General features: G+C 37.7%; 1 protein-coding gene and 4 non-coding genes across 8 annotated transcripts in view; all 5 read right to left on the bottom strand.

Moving 5' to 3' along the window:
• Positions 1-21,092, bottom strand: part of LOC121959712 (protein FAM102A-like) — a 36,932-nt gene extending 15,840 nt beyond the window's left edge. For all 4 annotated transcript variants that reach the window (XM_042509173.1, XM_042509174.1, XM_042509175.1 and 1 more), the window contains exons 1-2: positions 20,919-21,092; positions 20,305-20,593 (exon numbers count right to left, since the gene is read on the bottom strand). In XM_042509173.1, the coding sequence (XP_042365107.1) occupies positions 20,305-20,450 (146 nt within the window). In that variant the 5' untranslated portion in view covers positions 20,451-20,593; positions 20,919-21,092. The remainder of the gene's footprint in view (positions 1-20,304; positions 20,594-20,918) is intronic.
• Positions 8,123-8,194, bottom strand: trnaq-uug. Its single transcript has one exon. It is a non-coding gene; the product is annotated as a tRNA-Gln (tRNA).
• On the bottom strand, positions 8,893-8,964 carry trnaq-uug. The gene has a single exon. It is a non-coding gene; the product is annotated as a tRNA-Gln (tRNA).
• On the bottom strand, positions 9,230-9,301 carry trnaq-uug. The gene has a single exon. It is a non-coding gene; the product is annotated as a tRNA-Gln (tRNA).
• Positions 10,125-10,196, bottom strand: trnaq-uug. The gene has a single exon. It is a non-coding gene; the product is annotated as a tRNA-Gln (tRNA).
• Positions 21,093-21,679: the final 587 nt, after the last annotated feature.

Raw genomic sequence — 21,679 nt, 5'->3', positions numbered from 1 at the left:
AAATTTACAGACTGCCAACTATCACATTTACATATCATAGGAAACAATATGAGGTTGTGTGGATTATTTAAAGGGTCATGTGGTAAATATTGACTAAAATGATATGCACGATGATTCCAGTATGATTTTACACCTGGAAGAGATCTAGCGTCTGATTAAAATGTTCTCACTTGTAGACAAACTGCTTTTCACCTGTGAACCTCTAGTAGGCTTTTACTGTGCAGTGGCTGTAGGACATTACAGGACATTATTGACACTAAAAGAGCAGCTGGCAGCTTGTGAGAAATGTCCAACACATTATCAGTTTAACCTTCTGAAACCTTGATTTCTTTAAAAAGGCAACGACCATTTTAAGATGAAATGACCCAGAGATTAGAAAGCTATTATAACAAAGTAACAAGAAAATTACCTGAAAACTAGCTAAAGAAAAAAAAAACACCTGCCAAAAAACACAAAACAAACAAAAAACAACCAAAAAAAAGGAAAGTTAAAAAAAACTGAATTAAAAAGGGGCCATGACATGAAAAATGATAATAATTCTGTTAAAAATAATAGCTTTTTTCAAAATAATTTTCCAAATCTACTAATTTCTTGCAATTTGTGGGGTGTGTCTTACAAAGCTCCCCATTGCCTTTTTTCCAGTGATTCTGAAAGAAATCAAACTTGTTTGCAAAGGGTACAAAGGTTTAAATTGTTTTAAAATGTGTCTAAACACAGCACAAGAAAAGTGATTTTAATCCAGGTTTCAAAGGGTTAACAAGGCCTGAAAGATCTGGGATCCAGTGGTCATGACTGCTTATGGCAGCACAAGCGCATCCACACTGTAGAGACATGCTAAAAGTTTAATGTGATGTGTCTTGTTTTTTTTGTCCCATTTGATGTTGAAAGCTTAATGTATGAAAGATCAAATGAAAGTGAATATGTTGTTAAACAAAGAAAATGATATTAGAAGCTACACTCTGCCTTTTCTCAGAAACATTAGGAGGACGAGGTCATGGCTCATGATGGTCCAGATGATCTCATCTGGTTCTGTTGAGGGGTTTTCCACTGACAGAGTGAAAACACATTCAGTGTTTATCTGTGTGTAGTTTAGTGTAGGACATTTACTGCTCTCCATGTCTCAGTCTAAGTTTCCAACAGTCTGCAATCAAATGATTCAGCTGTGGAGGGGAGATGGTCCCTGATATCTAGACTGCAGGGGGTTTATTAATGCATACGCATACGATGTAGTGTAAGAAATCAGTCTTTAATCTGATAAAATACAAGTGACTGATTGTGAGAAAGGCTAAAGTTATGTTACTCTCTTAGTTGTAACCAAGTAACCTTCAAGGACTAAAACAAATTGTGTATTTTTCAAGTAGTGGTTTAAAACAAGTCGAAATAAGTTGCAGTCTGACAGCCTTAATATTTCAGCCCGTTTCCACTCTGAACCTCGGCATGCAAATGTAACGCCAAAAGTCACCTTCTGTGTCCAACTGGTGCGCGGCTGGACTGCATCAGATGAGAAAGCCCTTGTTATTATATACTGACCGACGGCTAGATGGAGCTAGGCAAGTCCATGTGGCATCACATAGCCAGACGGAGCCAGTCACGTGTGCGAGAACCACTGAAGGACAACGCCAGGTAATAACGCTGCGGGTAACCACGTAATATAAGGAGCACCTGTGTGCCTGTAGGCCTTACCTCTTTTGCCTAATCCCGACCATCGTGCTGACCGTGCTGTTGTGTAAACAAAAAGACCATGCTGCGTCATCCCACCATGTGCATTTGTTGACATCACAATAACAGATGCGAACTGTGGCTTTGATTGTCCCACACATACGCAAAAAGCGCTGACAGCACATTTTGACGGGTTCAAAGTAAGAACAGGCTTGAGACACACACACACACACACACACACACACAGACATATATATGTCCGGTGGAAAAACACTGCAAGGGATCACACATTCTAGGGCATTGTCTGCCACTCACTACAGGGCTATCGGAGTGTAATATTGAATAGTGATTCTATGTCTAGCTCACATATGATGGCAGTGATTCGTATTTACAGTGTAACAGTGTAAAGGTGATGGTGACCTGAAGGTTGTCTGTGTTTCTTCAATCAGTACAACTCCTGAGAAGTCAAAGGGTGTCTTCAAGAAATAAAGGTCTGAAGACAGCCTGGAATTTGGGAGGCCACGGAGGGAAATGAGGACTCATGGGATTGATCCAGTGTGTCCCTCCCTCAGTCTACAACAGGCTTTACACACTAAGCTGATGAATAAAGAGCAAAGGTGAGCTATAACAGCTGAGACCACAGCAGAGCATCTGGGAAATAATACTGAAGGGTTACTAAGTCCTCTACTCTGTATTCACACACACACACACACACACACACACACACACACACACAGGCCATCAGCATGCTTGGCTTGTCCCAACTTGGCTGGTAAACTGATGTTATCTGTCCCTGGAAACACTACATGAGAACCATCCCACTCTCTTCATGATCAACTCTGCAGTTACACCACACACACACACACACACACACACACACACACACACACACACTCAGCCCGCTGCCCTGCTAATAACATACTGCGCCGCATGCTTGTTCTTTGGAATGTGATGTCAGAATGTAGGAAGTGTAACCGATATGCAAATCTGACCAGCAGCATGAAACACCCTACTGACGCCTTTTATCATGTTTCACATTATTTATTTATTCATGCACAACCACACGTACTGTTGCTGCAGCATGTCTGACAACTCTATTGTTGTTACCTCAAATTGTAAATACATTTCACAGATATAAATCTGCACAGTTAGCTACTGAAGGCATAATCTTGAAAATATCAAAACTGCAAAGCTATGGTTTATGCTTTCATTCAGGTTCTGAGGTGTCTCAGCCCTGCCAATAAAGCTCAGTTAAAGCTGCTTTGACTTGTTATTGGCACCAAAAGATAAAGTTGTTTCTTTTAACATCCATCAAACACAAAGAGATATTATTCATTTGGAGTGATGTTTGTGTCAACTTGATAAACTCTAGTATTCAGCATTGTGCATAAAGTCCTTAAAGAGCACATTCATAGCACATGCTCGTGTTTATGTTTAACAGTCAACTGAGGATATGGATTAGCAACTACCGAATGTTTGCGTTATTCAATCTCATAAAAGTTAACTGAGTGCTGCATGGATGGCGTTTTTCTGTGGGCCGATGTGGTTGTAAGAGGAATATCTGAACTGATTGTGTGATAGTTGTCAGACTTTTGTCAGAGCTAGACAATTCTACACTATGATTGGCCAGTCTGCGTTGAGGGAGGGACTTAGCAAAGAGTCTGTTATGATGCGTTCTGCCAGACCTTTTCTCCAGAATTAGAAACAAACATCTTTTTCTGTTTTTACCACATACATCCGTTTAATTCATATGTGAAGCTGGGACAGAGAGAGTAATTTCTTATTTTAGCATTAACATCACAGCCAATCACAGTGCATGATGCTCAAAGGAGACAAAGATTTGTTTGATTTTAGTTTTCTCTTAAGAAATTACGCAACAAAAGAACAGATTTGCTGGCACAGGGAGATAGACCTCGCTATATGAGATTAGAAAAAATACAAGTCTAAACGTCAACATCAGCAACAAATTTGAAACAGCGCATTGAGTTGAAGCATCTGATGAGTCTGAGAAAATGAAACACCTGTCAACATAATAACAGCCCACAAACATAATACAAATCTGCAGCTATTACTGTAATAATCCCACAAAAGTAATACATTTCCCACAAATGTAATAGGAGTTGCCTACTACAAGCGTAATACGTAATACGGATTTGATAAATTTGTGGGAGGGTGAAAATCTTAAGCTTTAAAAATTGTAATAACCTCCCACAAATGTAATATAAAAATGAAAAATGATCTTCGCGTTCATTGTTGTATATTTATTTACTGATACACCTGCCAATGGCGTCCAGTCAGCTCATAAAAAAAAAAAAAAAACACGTTCGAGCCGAGCGGGTCGAAACATGTTAAAGCAGCACTCTGAGTAAGTTATAAAAAATTATAGAAATGTTACCAGCAATATAGGCTGTGCATTCCACTTGGCACAGTGATCTTTGTTTAAAATTCATATTGTAAACTTTGAACATGAACTAGTTCATCTGAATCTGTGTGAGGGGAACTTTGAGCTTGAGTGTGAGCGTGCGCACCACTGCCTCTTATTTTAGCTCTGTTTTTGGTCTCCACCATCTTCTGACATAAATATCTGTCTCTTTAGCTGCTAAATGCTCCACTGTGTTTACCAGCTCGTCTCAAACTGTGTCTCTGGGCTGTTTGCTGAGCAGGTAGTGTTTTCTTTTCAATATTTGTTTTTCAATCATATGAGCTAAAGTCAGTATCTTCAGGCATTCTTTTCCAGCATTAACTTTATCAGCGCAGCTTTTCCCACTCGGCTTATCTGAAGGCTAACCTGAAGTTTACAGCTCTTGAAAACAACAGGCCTGGAGGCTGCCGGCAGCCTGGGAGAGGCAGAAACAGCCAGACAGGTTCTGCAACTTCTTTTCTTACAGCCCGGCCTGCTGCCTCCACAAACACACCATTGTACAGCAAGTAGATACAAGCAACGCCGTCTCTCTGACTCGCTGGTCACAGCCTCCAAGGCACTGTTCAAAAATGTCTGACTTCATGACCAGTATAGGCTTAAAATGACATTTTTTGCTTATCAAAAAAATAGGTAATTACTAGGAGTGACTCCAAGTAGTCAATTATTTGATGATTCGATCTATGGAACCTGATCTCGCTGCTAATCTCACAGTTAAAATGTCAAACTGTAGATTCTAATTACTTAACCTTTCTTAGAACAAGCATGCAAACCCTCAACAAACTAAGTACAGTGCAAAAGGTACTGTATACTGTACTGACAAATGCTTTTTATTGTAGTACACTTCCTCTAGAGTTTCAGTTATTTAAAAAGCAGTATGGAGAACTTGTAAATTTACTTTAGATGCACTCTTGTCTCAGTATAGACTACTAAGAATTACTATTTCTAACAACTTAATAATTTTAAGTAAAGTACATTGCGTTTGTATATCAAACAACTCATTTTTTAAAATTTGGGCTAACTAATATTACATTCTCTGCAACTTTGAATTTCTTTGTTGTATTTACTTGAACAGCAATATGATTTATTTGATAAAACCATGCAAATCAATTTCATTAAAAGACCTAGTTAAGTGGTACTTATGTAACTTTAGTCTGCAAACATCCATAGATGAAAATGTCAAAGGATCAGTGCATTTGGATTATGAGGAGCTACTGAATGTCTATAGAGGCCAAATAAAAACAACATATTGGCCCTTTTTTCCACAAAGATTGTGCTATAGAGCCACTACAGAGTCCCTTCTTTACACCACCCGACACCGGAATATTTTTAAATAACCTATAGAAAAATGTTGAGGGGGCAAAGAAAAAAGCTAAAGAAAAGCTATATTTGTAATTATCATAATCATATCTAAAATTACATTACAGAATTATAACAGTATTTTAAACACTTTTCCAAGTCTTGTTTGCCTTGTTTTGTTTTGTTTTTAAACTTTTTTCTTTTCTCTTTTTTTTTAACTAATTTTCAGGTTATTTACTTTTGGCTTTCTTCTTTTGATGATCATTGCCTTCTTCACATGTTTTTGAAAGAAATCAAGCCAATTTGCTCAGATCTCAAAGGGTTTACGCCAAGCTGACTTAATGAAGTGAAAGGAAAAGTTGATTAACTGACTACCACATAACCTGCTATAAATGTCACTGAGCACATCTTAGATAAAGTCAGACACTGCAGCTGCAAGAAGGAAAATCTATCCATCACACTTGACATCTTTTTGAAGCACATCTGTTCACGCTGGCCACGTATGCACGGCTGGCTTTAATCGCTTTGTTATAAGTTCTCCTCCACTCAAATATGTGTGCTGTTATTGTTCCCTCACTGTGATGTTCTAGTGCACAGAACAATGTCTGTCCACCACTCTGACTGTAGAGTACCACCTTAGCACCACACAGCCTCTGCTCTGCACTTGTCTTGCAGGAAAAACTCACTTGTGTTTTTTGTAAGTTAAGCTGCTTTCCGAGAACACTGAAGTGCTGCTACAAATGTGTTTGTGTTCAAAACTCCCACTTGACAAACTCTGCTCTCCTTTTTAGCAGTGTGCATCTTTTTTTCTGGTGGAAGAATCCGAGGAATGAGACAAAGTTGCAAATGAGCCTCACACACACACACACACACAGTTAAACCACATCACCCAGCTGTGACTTTTTTAATCATTCGAGACAATATGCTAGCTAGTGCCTGTGTGTCTCCTCTTTGGTTGCCGTGTGTGTTTGTATGCATGTTATTAACCCTTTGAAACCTGGATGGACATCAGTTTTTCCTGTGCTGCATTAAGATGCCTTTAATAGGTATTTCTATATTTGAACCCGAGCAAAAAGTTTTAATTCTCTTAAATAACACAGGACAAGGCAGAGAGCAAATGGACAGAAATTGATAAAAGGTGACAAGAAAACAACCTGAAAATTAATTATAAAAAAGGAGAGAGAGAGAGAGAGAACGAGAGAGAGAATATAATATAAGAAATACATATTCCAATTATGTTACTGAGTATGTTTTGGGGGGGGGGGGTTCTTTTTCAGGTATTTCCTTGTTTGTTTTTGTTTTTTCGGTAGTTTTCTTGTAACTTTTACATTTTCTTTTTGCTAATTTTGGGTCATTTCTTGTTAAGTTGCTCATTGCCTTAATTCCTCCCATGCTTTTGAAAGGGAGCAAGCCTCTTTGCTCAGGTTTCAATGGGTTAAGTGTTAGAGTATGATGCATAGGTTCTTATGTAACAATGCGCTGGCTTTATTCTGCAGGTGTATGTCTAAGGTGGTGGTGGCTCAAAGGTTTACAGTGGGATTGAGACTGAGGGTGATGTATTTGGCTGCTCCCAAATATGCACATTTGTAATTGTAAGAAAGTGAATGTGAAACAAGTGTTAGCAGTCTGCAGAGAAGTATTATATGAGATGGACCTGTGTGTGAGCATGATGTCAGACTGCCAGTAAAAAGAGGGGTCAGTCAGCAGGAGGTCTCTTTGCTGTTGCAGCTCATTGAGTTGGGGTTTAGTTGCATTTTTACATGCAGAAAGTTCCTTTAAATGGGTATTGTAACTCCTGCTATAAAATATACTCTGATTTTTAAAGCTATAGTTAGGGAGCTGTAAACGGGAAGTGTTGTCATGGAATCAGTGAGTTGGTTGTGGGTAGATTAGCCTGGATTTTCACTATTTTGGTCAAATTAAAAACTTCTTGATGTGCTATCACAGCCTCCATGGGTTTTCATTAACCCCCAAGTTGCACAAATTGAAATTGCGAATATAAAAAGGAAACACATACATTAAAAAAAACAAAAAAAACTGATGAATGACAAAAAAGTTTTTGTGCTTGCTTGAGGTGGTATTTCAGACTATTCAAAAATTTCACAAAACTGCAATGGAAACACTTTTTTGGCTTTTCTAGCTCACATGGTACTATGGCTATGTGCTTGTCAGTAGGAACTGGCTCCCTTATGATGCAGCAGCTACAAGAGGTGTTATTGCATCACATAACTCTTCAAAAGTTGAGCGGATAATCCAGAACTTCTGAATCCACAATTCCTCTGTGAAATCGTGGACTATAACCCCTACAAATCCCTCATTGCTGCTCCTACGTTTAAGGGGCTTGCCTTTCCATTATGGCTCCATAACACGCCTACGTGGCCTTGGATTGGAAATAATGACGCCACTGAAGTGGTTGCAATAGAAATAAAGCTGCTAATGTTTTCAGCATCCATCACCATGCTTCTTGGAATACAGAATATTATTCAGTCATCTTGCAATTGTGTTTTATCAACATCTCGAAAATACTGCTTAAGATTTAAAATCAGATGTAAATCTGAAATGGAAATGTGCGTCTGGAGTTAAACATTACACCATAGAGCCACAAAACCACTACTTCTCTTAAACCTGAATGCAGTGCTCTAGAACACAAAACCTATAATTATTTGATATCTGTTTCTGAATATAAAACAGCCCTAATGCAGAATTCTAGCACAGAGGTGAAGAACTTAAAGCTCTGGCCAAAAAAGGTTCCACCGAGACTTGAACTCGGAGCACTGGATTCAAAGTCCAGAGTGCTAACCATTACACCATGGAACCACAAATTATTCTCAATAGTAAATCTCTTTATTTCAACATAATAAAAAAGTTACACTACAACAACATAATGGTTTTCAGAAGGACTCAATATCAATTCAGTGTGACCACATGATACACATCTCCAGCATATCAAACTACCTAAGTGGGCAAAGCATTCATCAGCAGTACAAACACTGGTGACCTAACATATTCTTCTCTAATAAGGTTAAACTGAGACTTCAGAAATCAAATCGCTGGATTTAGAGTCCAGAGTGCTAACCATTACACTATGGAACCTCAACACAGGACTGGTAGACAGTTTCTTACATGATATCACTATGGCTGTTATCCAGAATGGACATGAAACTGTTAACAAAAAAGAAGACTAGATCACACCAGCAGTCACTTGTTCACATCATGTGCCAGAAATACTTTAATTCTGCTTTGACTGTCCCACTTGTAGTCAGGTTCCACTGAGACTTAACATCGGATCACTGGATTCAAAGTCCAGAGTGCTAACCATTACAACATGGACACACAAAAGTATTTGATACAATAAAATGTTTTTTTAATGTAAGGACTTTTTTTTAATGTGTGTCCTCTGACATTGAAAGAATTACCACAGTCAGTGTTTTCTTTCAACACATCATATACAAATAAGTGCAAATCAGTGAGGATTACAAACCATACAGTGCCTTTTACTACTCAGCCATCCAGAAAGGCTCCACTGAGATTTGAACTCAGATCACTGGATTCAAAGTCCAGAGTGCTAACCATTACACCATGGAACCTCAAAAGTATCCAACCACTTAGAAAATCATTATTTCAACATACTCAAAACAATACTTTGGAGTTATACTGTAAGATGGCTTTCAGATGGACTGAACTAAATGTCAATTCAGTGTGATAACATGATACAGCCCTCTGGCACATTAAGCTATGTAAGCTAGTACAACTGCTACCAACAGTACAAACATAGAAACCACTGGTTCCACTGATGACACATCATATGCCAGAAACACTTTCATTCAGCTTCTTCAGGATTGATTTAAAGTCAGGTTCCACCGAGATTTGAACTCGGATCACTGGATTCAAAGTCCAGAGTGCTAACCATTACACCATGGAACCAGACAACTGTCTGACACAATAGAAAATATCTTAATGTCAACTTACTGAAAACTGTATTTCTTACTTAAAGATGGCTTTCAGATGGACTCAACTAAATATCAAGTGTGACCACATGATACACACCTCTGGCATATCAAGCTACATAGCATAAAAACACAGCTACTTAATACAGCTTGTCCAAACAAGGTTCCACTAAGATTTGAACTCAAAGTCTAGAGTACTAACCATTACACCATGGAACAACAAGAAAAGCTGAAGAATATTCTCATTTACAGCCCGCCATAGCTTTTAGATGTACTATACTAAATAGCAATAGCCATATTTTTGCTATGCAACAGTTAAAAAAATATGCATGACTATTTTCATTCAATATATAATTATCTATTTTTGATTATAAAACAACACTGCTGCTGTATAAAAACATGCCAACTAATCACAGGTTGACGATGTATGACTCAGCTAAATATCAATACAATGTAACCATATCATAAATATCTCTGGCATATCAAACTCTTCAAGTAAGCACAGCATCCACCAACAGTACAAACACAGGTACGTAATATGGCCTTCTCTAAGAAGGTTCCAGTGAGACTTCAAATTCAGATCACTGGGTTCAGAGTCTAGAGTGCTAACCATTACACCATGGAACCTCTATAGAGGACTGGTAGACAGTTTTTTACATATCACCATGGATGCTATCCAGTGAAAGAACAGGGAAGGACAAACAACAAAGTAGACCAGATCACACCAGCAGTGACTTGGTTTGGTATATTACATGCTGGAAATCCTTGGATTCAGCTTTAAACAAGTCCAAATTGATTTCAGGTTCCACCGAGATTTGAACTCGGATCACTGGATTCAAAGTCCAGAGTGCTAACCATTACACCATGGAACCACAAAAACACATGATACAATAGAATCTTAAAAGCTATAAAAGCTATATACTCACAGCTATAGATCAAATCAGTACAGTGACCAAATCATACACACCTCTGGCATATCAAGCTAATGTTAAATTCACAACAAGAACAGCAGTAATGATCTTTACTCTCTCCTTTACTAAACAAGTTGATGTTTATCACACACAGTTTGCTGGAAACATTTCTTTGGTAACATGCTGTGGTTTAATTATAATAAGACATTTCTGATTGTAACATTATTCATTATCTTTAGGAGTCTTATCTTTCCAAAAGAGTAAAAACACCTGACCCTGAGTAGTGAAAGCAGACAGGAGACTGGGAGCAGACTCACTGGTTAGAGACCAGCCATTCTGACTGGTTACACTTCCCTTTTCTACAGCAGCACTAACTGTGACTACAAACGGCCTCTGAGCCAAAGCCAAACCACTATGCAAAGCTGACACACTACGGGACACAGTTCAGTCCAGCAATGTCAAATGGGTAATCCCTAGGGCTGCAACTAACAATTATTTTGATAATCGATTAATCAGTCGATTATTTTTTCGATTAATCGATGAATCAGATTTTTTAAAAATGCAAATAATAAAATAAGCATTTTCTGCCATCACTTTGTTCAAAAACAGATTATCATTGACAACAGTGCAAAAACAGGCAGTTGCTTGAACATCTTTGAGCTGTCAAAAATAATATTAAATTATAAATAATAAACCACTGCAAAATCAAATATGAAACAATTCAAAAACTAAATGTTGACAACTTTTAAAACACACGCTTCCTTACTTTAAAACTGAACATAAGGCGTTTTTTCTCAAACTTTTGAAGTTTTCAAACGATACGTTTTCTCTGCCTCCCATACCCCTTCTAAACACCGGCTTCTCCACCTCTGTTCCTGTCTGCATGGGACTTTAACAGTCCCGCTACACAGCGAGTGACGTAATAATCGCGTGACAAAACGAATCAATAATTTTATTATTATTATTTGTTGCCAACACATTTATTAATCAATTATTATAAATTTTATCGATTCATTGTTGCAGCCCCACTAATCCCACTATCCCATGCTGCAGAAAGAACATCAGCTAATGTCGGTGTAAACTAAGCTAGGTGGAAAGCAAATAAATGGCTGACTGTTTGGTCAGTGTGCTATATTATGTCCAAAATTATCAAGATAGTCTGTGGTAGCATTAGACAATCGGCTCCAGATACAGGTATGCAAAGGGCCCCAACACCTATCTTACATAGGAGCAAGACAGGCAGAATTTGTGATGGTTTGGCATCTCTTTGTAGTCCTTATAGTCCATCTTTTTGTGGTTTTGTGTCTCTTTGAGGTCATTCTGAGTTCCTTTTTGTCATTTTGTGTCCCATGTAGTCATTCTGACTCTCCTTGTGGTTGTTTTGTGTCTTTTTGTATTTTATGTCTTTTTTTTTTGTCACTTTGAGGTAATTTTGTGTTGTGTGTCATTTTGCATCATGTCATGTCTCCTTGTGGTTGTTTTGTGTCTCTTTGTTGTTCTTTTGTTTTCCTCTGTGGTTGTTTTGCCTTTGCCTGTCTTTCTGTAGTTATACTCTGTTTCTTTGGATTTCTTTTGTATTTCTTTGGATCAATCTGTGTTTCTTTGAGATTGTTTTGCCTATTTTCTAAACACAATGTTACAGACATTAAGTAGGAGGCTACTTGTCACTTTGCAGTAAATTTTGCTAACACTATGTTGCCTAACCTTAGAACAAATGACAAAGCTTTATCCAAAGGAGGCACTTTGCTCTGTTTATGTGAGGTTTAGGGACAAAATACACTCCATTCTCCAGTCTCTCAGGATAATTCATATCATTGTTGCATCAACCCCATGCACATTGTTTGACCATTTTTTACTTAAAACTGCAGAAATTTGAATATAACTACAGGAAAATCATGCTGTGTTGTCTCGTGTTGTGTTGTCTCGTGTTGTGTCGTGTCGTGTCGTGTTGTGTTGTGGGGCTGGAGGTCTTTATTATTGACCCTCTCTCAGTTGTTATTTGTCTATTGAACTAAGTAGGGGAGAGGATTTTTTTCAAGTGTTGCTGCAGAGCTGACTGTGCTGCTGGCGGCAGATGGAGGGTATCATGACTTTCAGGAAATCAGCCCCAGAACAAAAGGATAATCTTTTTGATTCTCCACAGAGCTGGTTTAAGAAATAGGGGGATGTTATGTGCGCAGATCTCTGCATTTTTATTATGTGTTGTATCTTTAGGTTAGTACATTGCCGAGCTGTAAATTTGATTGTAAAAATAGAGTGTTTAGATGCTGTGAGAAACAAAGCACTTAAAACAAGCCTTAACTTGACAATTCATAATCTTTATTTAGACTTTAACAGACTTCACTTCCCAATCTGTGCTTTTAAAATGCAAAAATAAAAGCCCTCACCACCAGTTGGGCTGAAACATTTGCCAAGCAGAGAAATCAGCCACTAGAGGTGAAGAGCATTAATGAATGTGCATTAAACTGACTTACCTTGAAGAAGAAAGAAATCAATCTTCCACTCCATGGCAAGGCCTACACATTTAATGATTATTCAAAAAATTATTATTATTATTTTTGGATGTACATCATAAACCATGCACTGACGCGAGAAAGCTTGCACAGGCCAATGCTTTCCTCCCTACATCTCAGCTCCAGCACCTCCAGCACCTCCAACAGGCCTTTATTTGGGGAGCGATGGTTTTTATAGCATGTTTAATACAAACAGGCCCTAAAGACCTACAGATGTCTAATAAAACGGTCCAATCTTGGCCGCATTCCATTATGACTATGTGCTTGGTTGGAATGTTGAATAACAGACTGATATTTGTCAGTATGACGGAGCATTAGCAGTGTTTGTATTCACCCAGAGGGCTCCTCATCCCTGTGTGCTTCCTGGATCTTATCAACTTCAGTCTCAATCTGCAATCACACACAACTCACTGCATCTAATATGAGACATAAACTGGACACACTACGTCAAAGCTCATAGAGAATTTAGCCAACGGTCAGCCTAAAACTATCTATTTACTGTGTAATGGAGTTATTTGCAAGCAGGATAATTAGCTGGTTGCTTGTTCATTTTAGCACTTTACCTGCAGACCCTGTTATCTGTCTGACCTTTGACCCCTACAGAAACCTGCTGACCACTCCTGTGTCCAGGTTAAAGGCTAAAGGTAAAAGAGCTTCCACTCTGCAGCCTGCCTGAGGACAGTCCGGGATAGCTTTATAGTCATTCTAGTCCTTTCCATTATTATTCTATATTATGAATTCGATATCTGATATTTATTCTGTATGTTTCAGCTGGCTGCATTTTTTTTTACATTTTTTGGTTCATCGATATATATTTCCAGCTGCTTATTTTTGTCCTCGCTTTGCAAAGTGTTGTTTTAAATATGGATTATTATGTAAAAAGGACTATAGCAGTGTTTTTGAGAGTTTTGGCCAATTTCCAACTCTTAACCCTTTGAAACATGGACTGACATCAGTTTTCTTTTGCTGCGCTCAAACATATTCACAAGTATTTCACTCTTTGAAAACTGCACAAATTGGTTCAATTTCTTCCTGCAACAAATTGCAAGTGATTAGTAAAAGGTAACAAAAGAAAATAATTTTAAATTGTTTTAAGAAAGAGGGGAAGATTATTAGAAAATAATCCAAATTTTAAGGTAATATTCTTGTAACTCTTTTTGCTCATTTTTTTGCAAATTTTTGGGCCAAGTGTTGTTAAGTTCTCTTTAAAGGCTTAACTATATTTCCCAGCTGGTTTCCATTCATTTCACTTCACTGATATGAAAATCAGCTTGCACTGGACTGGAGCCTGATTTTTTTAGGCAGTACTTCAGATCTCTTTAAATCCAGAGATTATTTTGGTAAATACACTGTTTCACTTTCTATTCGAGGGGGAGACCGATATGACTTTCATTTCTGTGCAGACGTGTGGCAGCTTACCAAGACTGAAGTGGAAACAAACAGCCTTGCTCTGTTTAACATTAGAAAAAGCTTACCAGTGCATGTAATTATTAATTATCAATGAACACTTTGTATTTCTTTATATCTGATATGTATGATATCCATACAAACAGAATCGTAAAAGAGACAATTTGTATTTTTAAGAAGCATTACTGGGTCTATTTCAGCAGCAGATCCTGCAGTCCTGTCCTGACAGTAGGATGGACAGGATTAGCTGAGTTTAAACAAAGACCTATAGACCAGGACCTGTGCTCATTAGCATTATCCAGAAACCCACTCTACTGCGGGGAAAAGAAAATTCAAAATATTGAAATCTCAAAATGTTTTTTCCCTCTCTGTCTGCACTGATCTTTATCTGTCTGAGCCTGTTTCAGAACTTTGTGTCAGGGATTAAATGTTGTCTCAACTCTGTGTCTTGTATCTGTTTAGATGTGTCTCACTTTGAGAAGCCTATGAGCACAGCAAAAGAAGTCATGCCGATTTATTCTTTTGAATTCACTAATCTCCAAATAAGAAGTCGATTCATTTCTGATGAGTAAAAGACACACACACATGTACTGGGCACATTCATAAACTGTAGTTTGTGAAGAACATGTCATTTCTAAATTTCTGTTTTATGCTAAATTATATATATATATATATATACATGATTGTGTGTGTGTGTGGGTGTGTGGGTGTGTGTTGAAATAATAATAATAATAATATGCTAAAAATACTTTATTTGTATAGCGCTTTCAACTCATGTTACAGAAACACACAATAAAAATGATGACTAAGAAAATAAACCCTTTGAAAATGTGGCCCTAAAAAAATGAGAGAAGAAACATCACTTTGAAATAAAAATTTTGTGCAGCGTTCAAAAGCACCAAGATAAACTTTTAGGAGTTCCAGTATACCATAGAAAATGGGTCATTTGGAAACAAAACTATCGTTCTCAGTGGGAGAGAGAGATAGCATTCCATAAAGACGGTGCACAGGAAATGAAAAGCCCCATGGCACCGTATAAAATGCAATCCTTTGAAACCTGGAACAACATCACTTTCATTTTGTGCAGCGTTTCAGACACTTTTTCACATGCATTTAAAACTTTGATGATGGCCCACAATGCAAGAAATGAGGAAAAAGAACATGACTGAAAAAATATATTTTTAAAAAGAGAAAAAGACAGCAACTACTGAAAGTTTATAATTAAAAAGTAGGGGAAAATGTTCAGAAAATATCAAAAACTATATTTACAATTATAATTGTTATTAATATCAAATTATAATTAACTATTTTACCTGTTTTTATATATTTATGTTTTTTTACCCTTTTTCTGTTTTGTTTTGTTTTGTTTTGGGGTTTTTTGGCTTAATTTCAGGCATTTGTCTTGTAATTTTTTACTTCTTCCATGTTTTTGAAAGAAATCAAGACAATTTACTCAGGTCTCAAGGGGTTAATATGCAAGCTGTAGAGATGTTGTTAAGTGTATTTTTTATCTTTGGACAGAACCAGGCAAATGATACCCAACAAAAAAGCTGAAATTCAATCTTCTAAAATGAGTTGTAAAACTTGAGTCAGAAATAGGCTCATTTCGAACAGTGTGTGCCTAACTTTACAGAAAGAAAGAAAATGTCCTTAAATATTGAGATGTTCTTATTTATCATTAAAGTAAAGCTGTAATTGAAAGGCACTTTGCATATTTGTCTGTCTCATGTAAGTCCCTGCAAGCTGATTTCTTAACTGCTCAGAAAAGGGAGGGAGAGAAAAAACATTCAAAAATTCAAAACATTATGGAATGCTTGAAATGAGTCAGAACATGCAAAATCTTTGGTGTGGTCCTTCAAGGCTTGTCTGTTATTCTTGAAGCTGCAGACCTGTCGCAGCACTTCCCCACAACACCTCCTTACAGCACCTCCTCACCACTCACTGCTGCTGAGCCACCAACAGAATCACACTGAGTCTGACTCAAGTCCTGCCAGTCAGGAGAATCAGGGGTTTAGTCAAGTCAAGTCCATTTTATTTATAAAGGCCATTATCACAAATCACAGTTTGTCTCAGAGGGCTTTTCAGCATACGACGTCGCTCTGTCCTCAGACCCTCACATCAACTAAGGACACCAAAACACCATAACAAACAGCTGATTTCTTGAGCAAAATGCAAATTCAATTGAATTGAATGTTTTTTTGTTTTTGTTTGTTTGATTTTTCTTCCTAAGATGTGGTTTATTTTTTGGCAAAAATTTAAAATGAGACATAAAATAATTTCATGAAATATCACTATTTTAAGCATACATGTGCTTATGTTTCCAGTCAGAAGCATTCAGCACGTACGGTCTGTTCAAGGATCATTGAAAACAGTTCCTATATGGTGTAATTTTGCCAGTTTTTTAATGAAAGCATGCTGTTCAATCTCACTGGCAGAGTAAGCTTGGGCGATATCTAAATCCTTTATACCTTTCTGAAATTTTAGCAGGGTATACAGTAGGATACATGACGGTATGAGTGTGCTGACACTTACACTTTCATTCAAACTTGACAGAAACAAAATAAAACTCACCCAAACCATCTTACTCTTATTCAGGACTGATAAAACAGTAACGATATCTATTGCGAAATAACTTTTTCTCTTTTGAAATATGAGACGTAGTCGATAGACTATCGATCACGCATTCAAGCCATGTTTTGACAGACAACAAGAACAGCCATTGATAATAAGAATAGCACCATGGCGAACTAAATCCAGTGAATGACTGTGACTCTAGAACAGCTGAGTGTTTTATTACCAAGTCGTGTGTGCTTCCGCAGCGTTTCATCATCGTGGATCAAACAGATGATGGTCCAACAGCAGCGCAGTGAGACAGACAAACAGAGCGGAGCTTCTTCTCAGAACACCAAAGTGTCTGAAACCGTCACATTTGGTGGAAAGTGACTTCTTTAGACATCTACAGACTACTTTGTGTCAGTTTCAGGTTTAATCAGACTTTGGATGGAATTAATTAAGAAACAGCAGGACGCATCGCTGTCTCATCCAGCCGCTCGTGCTGAGCTCTCATTAGTATTACCAGGGGCAGATGTAATGTTTTGGGGGCCTGGTTCCACAGGCACATTACCTTATTTTCACCCTTTCTCTGACTGGGAATGTTGGCAGGCTGTTGGCAGCTATAGGAGAAGTAGGCCTACTCAAAAGTTTTTAATTCCTGAGTAAAATGATAAATAGCACAGAAGTTTCACAGAAGTTGAAGTCAGAGTCCTGCAGTCAGGAGAGGTTGGCCTATTATCAACACAATGTGCTTAAATTTACCTGAAGTTTGTTTAAGATGGAGCTTTTAATTTGTATATAATGCTGGAAAGTTTAATAAATAATAATAAATCATATGTTTATTACACTCCAACATACCATGGTCAAATGAAAATGTCAGTGAACTATGAGGGCAAAAAACAAACCACAAAAAGAAGAGAAAAAGCTAAATAATCGTTCATTCATCATAATCAAAGTAAAATGTTAAAGTAATGGTGATACTGATTTTGGTTATGAGGTTCAGACCTTTGCTGAGAGGTAATTTTAGTAACTGGGCCGCCAGTCGGTGATGCCTGTTCTACAGTATATTTGTCATGTTCAATGTTCAACAGAACAAAAACTTTAAACCAAAATTAACCTTATGATATCTTCATGTCTCACTTAGGAGTAAAAGGGAACCTTTAAGCTTAACAGAAATAGTGATTTGATGTATCGTGACATATATCGATATTGACTGATATAAAAAAAATACTGTGATAAGACTTTTTTCCATATCGCCCAGCCCTTCTTTTATTTATAATCTAGTTAAGTCCACTGTTCCAACAATCACCAGCTCCAGTTTGGATCAAATAAATCCTTAATTCACCAGTTTAGATTAAAAAAAAACAACATGTTGTTATTCCCCACAGTCTCCCTCCACCACTAGGTGTCACTGTGTCTTTCAGCTCAGCTGCCTGTTCCACCAGCAGAGACTGGAGACTGAATTCTGAAGGTGCGTGCTGTGCACTACAAACAATGACTGTAATAAAAAGAGGAGCACCTGTATTTATGACTTTATTGAAAAACATACCAAAAATACCCGGGTTATATCGTAATACTGTGGTAATGCCTAAACATAGCTCAGGGATTATTTAAAATACATTGAAATACAACCATTTAAAGGTTTATGTTCCTCCCCTAAGCCAAAATAAAAATGTAAGCCCCTCCCAAGTGCTTTATAAAATTATTTGACATGCCTCCTCCGTTTTGCACCAGCCACCTGCCTGTCATAAATAAAAAAACATCCCTTAGTGATATAAGTTAAGTTTCATTGTTTGGGTTTTGAGATATGTGTCGCTGAGATTTCTGGCCCCATTGACATTAAGACACATTGTCCTTCGAACTTGAAATAATCCACCAAGCTCAGAGTAAATACCTTTTAATGGAATTACTTTCTGCTAAAAAAAATAGCCCTCATGTTTTTATGGTTTTGGTGAAACAGTCTAGACATGAACAGAGGTTGGCCTGTATGAAGCCTAGCAGGAGGGTAGATGATTTTTGTTCCAGCAGCAACTTTACCCAGGAGCCCTTGAGCAAACCAGCTAAACTCAACATATTCCCACAGAGAGGCAAGCAGCAGAGGCCTGTGTTCAAGATGGGCAGCTCCCAGTGTGAGTGCACCTCAGGGTGGAGCTGAAAACAGCACAAAGGCAACTTTCCCAGGAGACATGAGGGTGAAATCACAAATGCTGTGGTGCACTACAGGCTGAACTGCAAGACATGCAGTTTCATACCAGTTTTACAGCTGGAACCATCCTTTATCTGAGCTGGGAAACTAACAACAGAGTCATCCACTCCTTTGTAGCAGAGTCTATTTACACAATCTAACCCTGCTGTTTCTGTACAACAGCAATGGCAACTATGAAAATGGATATAAATCACATACAACATAACATATGACATGACATACATGGAGAAAGGCAAGTGAGTGTAAAACCCTGAGCGACATCACTTTTCTTGTGCTACTTCATGATGCCTTTCTCAAGTATTTTAGACTTTTGAATCCTGAGCACTTTTGAATCCTCAGCGATTTCTTTCAAAAACATGGGAAAAAGGCAATAAGCAATTTGGTAAGACATGTTCTACAAATTGCAAGAAATCAGAAGATTTAGATTTTTTTTTTTTTTAAAAAAAAGGTGAGGAAAAGTACCTAGGGAAGAAAGCTATGACAAAAATGTATTTAGATTAATCACAATTACATATTTAAAATTGTTATACTAATTGTAACATGTTAAAATTATGTTCCACAGATTGCAAGAAATAAGTAGATTTGGAAAAATTCAGTTTAAAATAAGCTTGGGGGAAATGGCTAAGGAAAAAAAGACAAAAACCTAAGGAAAATGTCTAGTGAAAAATTAAAAAGCTGGGGGAAAACTGTATGTATAATAATCACAATAACGTATTTAAATTGGGTTACACTAACTGTAACATGGTAAAATTATGTCCCAAAAATTGCACAAAATTAGTAGATCTGGAAAATTATTTATTCAAAAAATGGGGCAGGAATGGCTGGGAGGGGGGGGTTAGGGTAAAGCTGTCTTTGTAATTATCATTAAACTTATGTTACAAAATTACTATAATTTTTTCAGTACCATTTCTAAATATTGTTTGCTTTTTTACTTTCTTTTTTTTCTGTTCTTTTGTTTGTTTGCTTTGTTATACAAATTTTCAGCAAATTTTCTTGTACTTTTTATGTTTCTTGCAAATTTGGGGGTCATTTCTTCTTTCATTGCTCACTGGCTTAATTCTTCACATACACTATATGGACAAAAGTACTGGGTCACACTACTTAATTGTTGAATTCAGGTGTTTCATTCAATCCCATTGCCACAGGTGTATAAAATCGAGCAACTAGCCATGCAGTCTCCCACAGACACACTAAAATCTTGTAGAAAGCCTTCCCACAAGAGTGGAAACGGTTATAGCTATAAAGGGGGAGGGGAGGGGTGCAACTCCATATAGATGCCTATGGATTCATAAAAGCTGCTGTAAGTGTAATGTGTAGCTTCATGTGTTGATTGCATGCAGCAGAGGTTTCAGTGGGTTACAACAAGGAAGTGACAGGCTCTTGTAAATACCTGGATGAGAGAATGGCAAAGTCCCCTCCATCAATCAGCCGGATCTTGCAGAAAAGCACTCCGTTGACAAAAGGCACTGCTGTCAGCTCCTCCAATGTAAAGTGCACTTGAAACTTAAACTTCTTCTTTTTGATCAGAAAAGACATGGTTCCCAGCTGCTGGGGTGTGCTCACGGTGTGATGGACACCAATGAATTAGAACAAAATCAAATAAATAAACTGTATTTGGCTTTAAAATGGGGGCTGAAAGTCCTTCTTTGCTTCAGTCATCTCTGAAGAACAGTCTGGACCTGGAAATGAAAAAACACGCTTGTTGAAGTTATCTACAACAAGATGAACTTGGTTTCATTTGCAGCTGCGTGTTAGGGGTCTTCGCAGCAGTGACAGCTGTGATAATCATGTGGACAGCCAAACTGTGAATATAACACAACACCTACACACTGGGACAGTTTGGACTCATGCAGTTGGTGTTTTCTGATAGTTTTACACACGCTCCCTGAAAAAATCAAATGTTTGTTCTAACAATAACAGACTCTCCCAGTGCAGATAGCAGCTGCCACGCAAACACCGAAACCACTCGGCGGATCACTACAACAGCCTGTTCCAAAATCTTACCGTTGCGTCGGTCTCGTGTTCCTCATACTTGGTGTAACAGTAAAGCCTGTGTTCCGCCGCAGAGGACTGGAGTCTGGTTACTGCTCAGTTTTCTAGGTTTCAGTGCATCTTTAGCAACTTTTCCCTCTGTGTCTCTGCTAGAGTTCAACAGTCAGTCAGAGCGGCTCCGTGAACGTCTCGGAGCTCCTGAGGCCAGTTAGGGACCGTCCACAAAGTCTCACCAGAGAGAGGTGTGGAAGGAGGAGGATCACCCATATGGAATGTCGTTGCATTACATTTATCAAAAAAATAAAACACCAATGCAAAATCAATACACCAATACACATAAACAACAAAATGTCAAATATCAGCCACAATGATCAGCCAGGTTGTTAATCTGTTGACCCCTACTATGAACATCAAAAAAATGTTGTTTGTTTTGTTTTGTTTTGTTTTGTTTTGTTTTTGTTTTATGTTGTAATTTTTTTGTATGTGTGTGTGTGTGTGTGTGTGTGTGTGTGTCTGTTCTGTAACCAACATGACATGATTTACAAATATAAAAATGAAATTTGGCATATATCTCAATAAGTAGGGTTTAAGTCAGGTCATTTTGGACATTAAATAAAACTGGGACAAATTTGTTCTTTAAATATTAGCAACCAGGCACCAAATATGTAACTGCATAGGTTACTACAACTACTATATGAAACAATATTTTAAATTGGTCTGAGATCACTAGAACTGGCAAAACAAAGAGTGAAAAACTTATCCATCCCTTAACT

This window comes from Plectropomus leopardus, chromosome 20 (assembly GCF_008729295.1).
Source record: "Plectropomus leopardus isolate mb chromosome 20, YSFRI_Pleo_2.0, whole genome shotgun sequence".
Taxonomy (NCBI): Eukaryota; Metazoa; Chordata; class Actinopteri; order Perciformes; family Serranidae; genus Plectropomus; species Plectropomus leopardus.
Note: the sequence above shows the minus strand (reverse complement) of the source record. Positions and strands in the feature narration are given on the sequence as shown.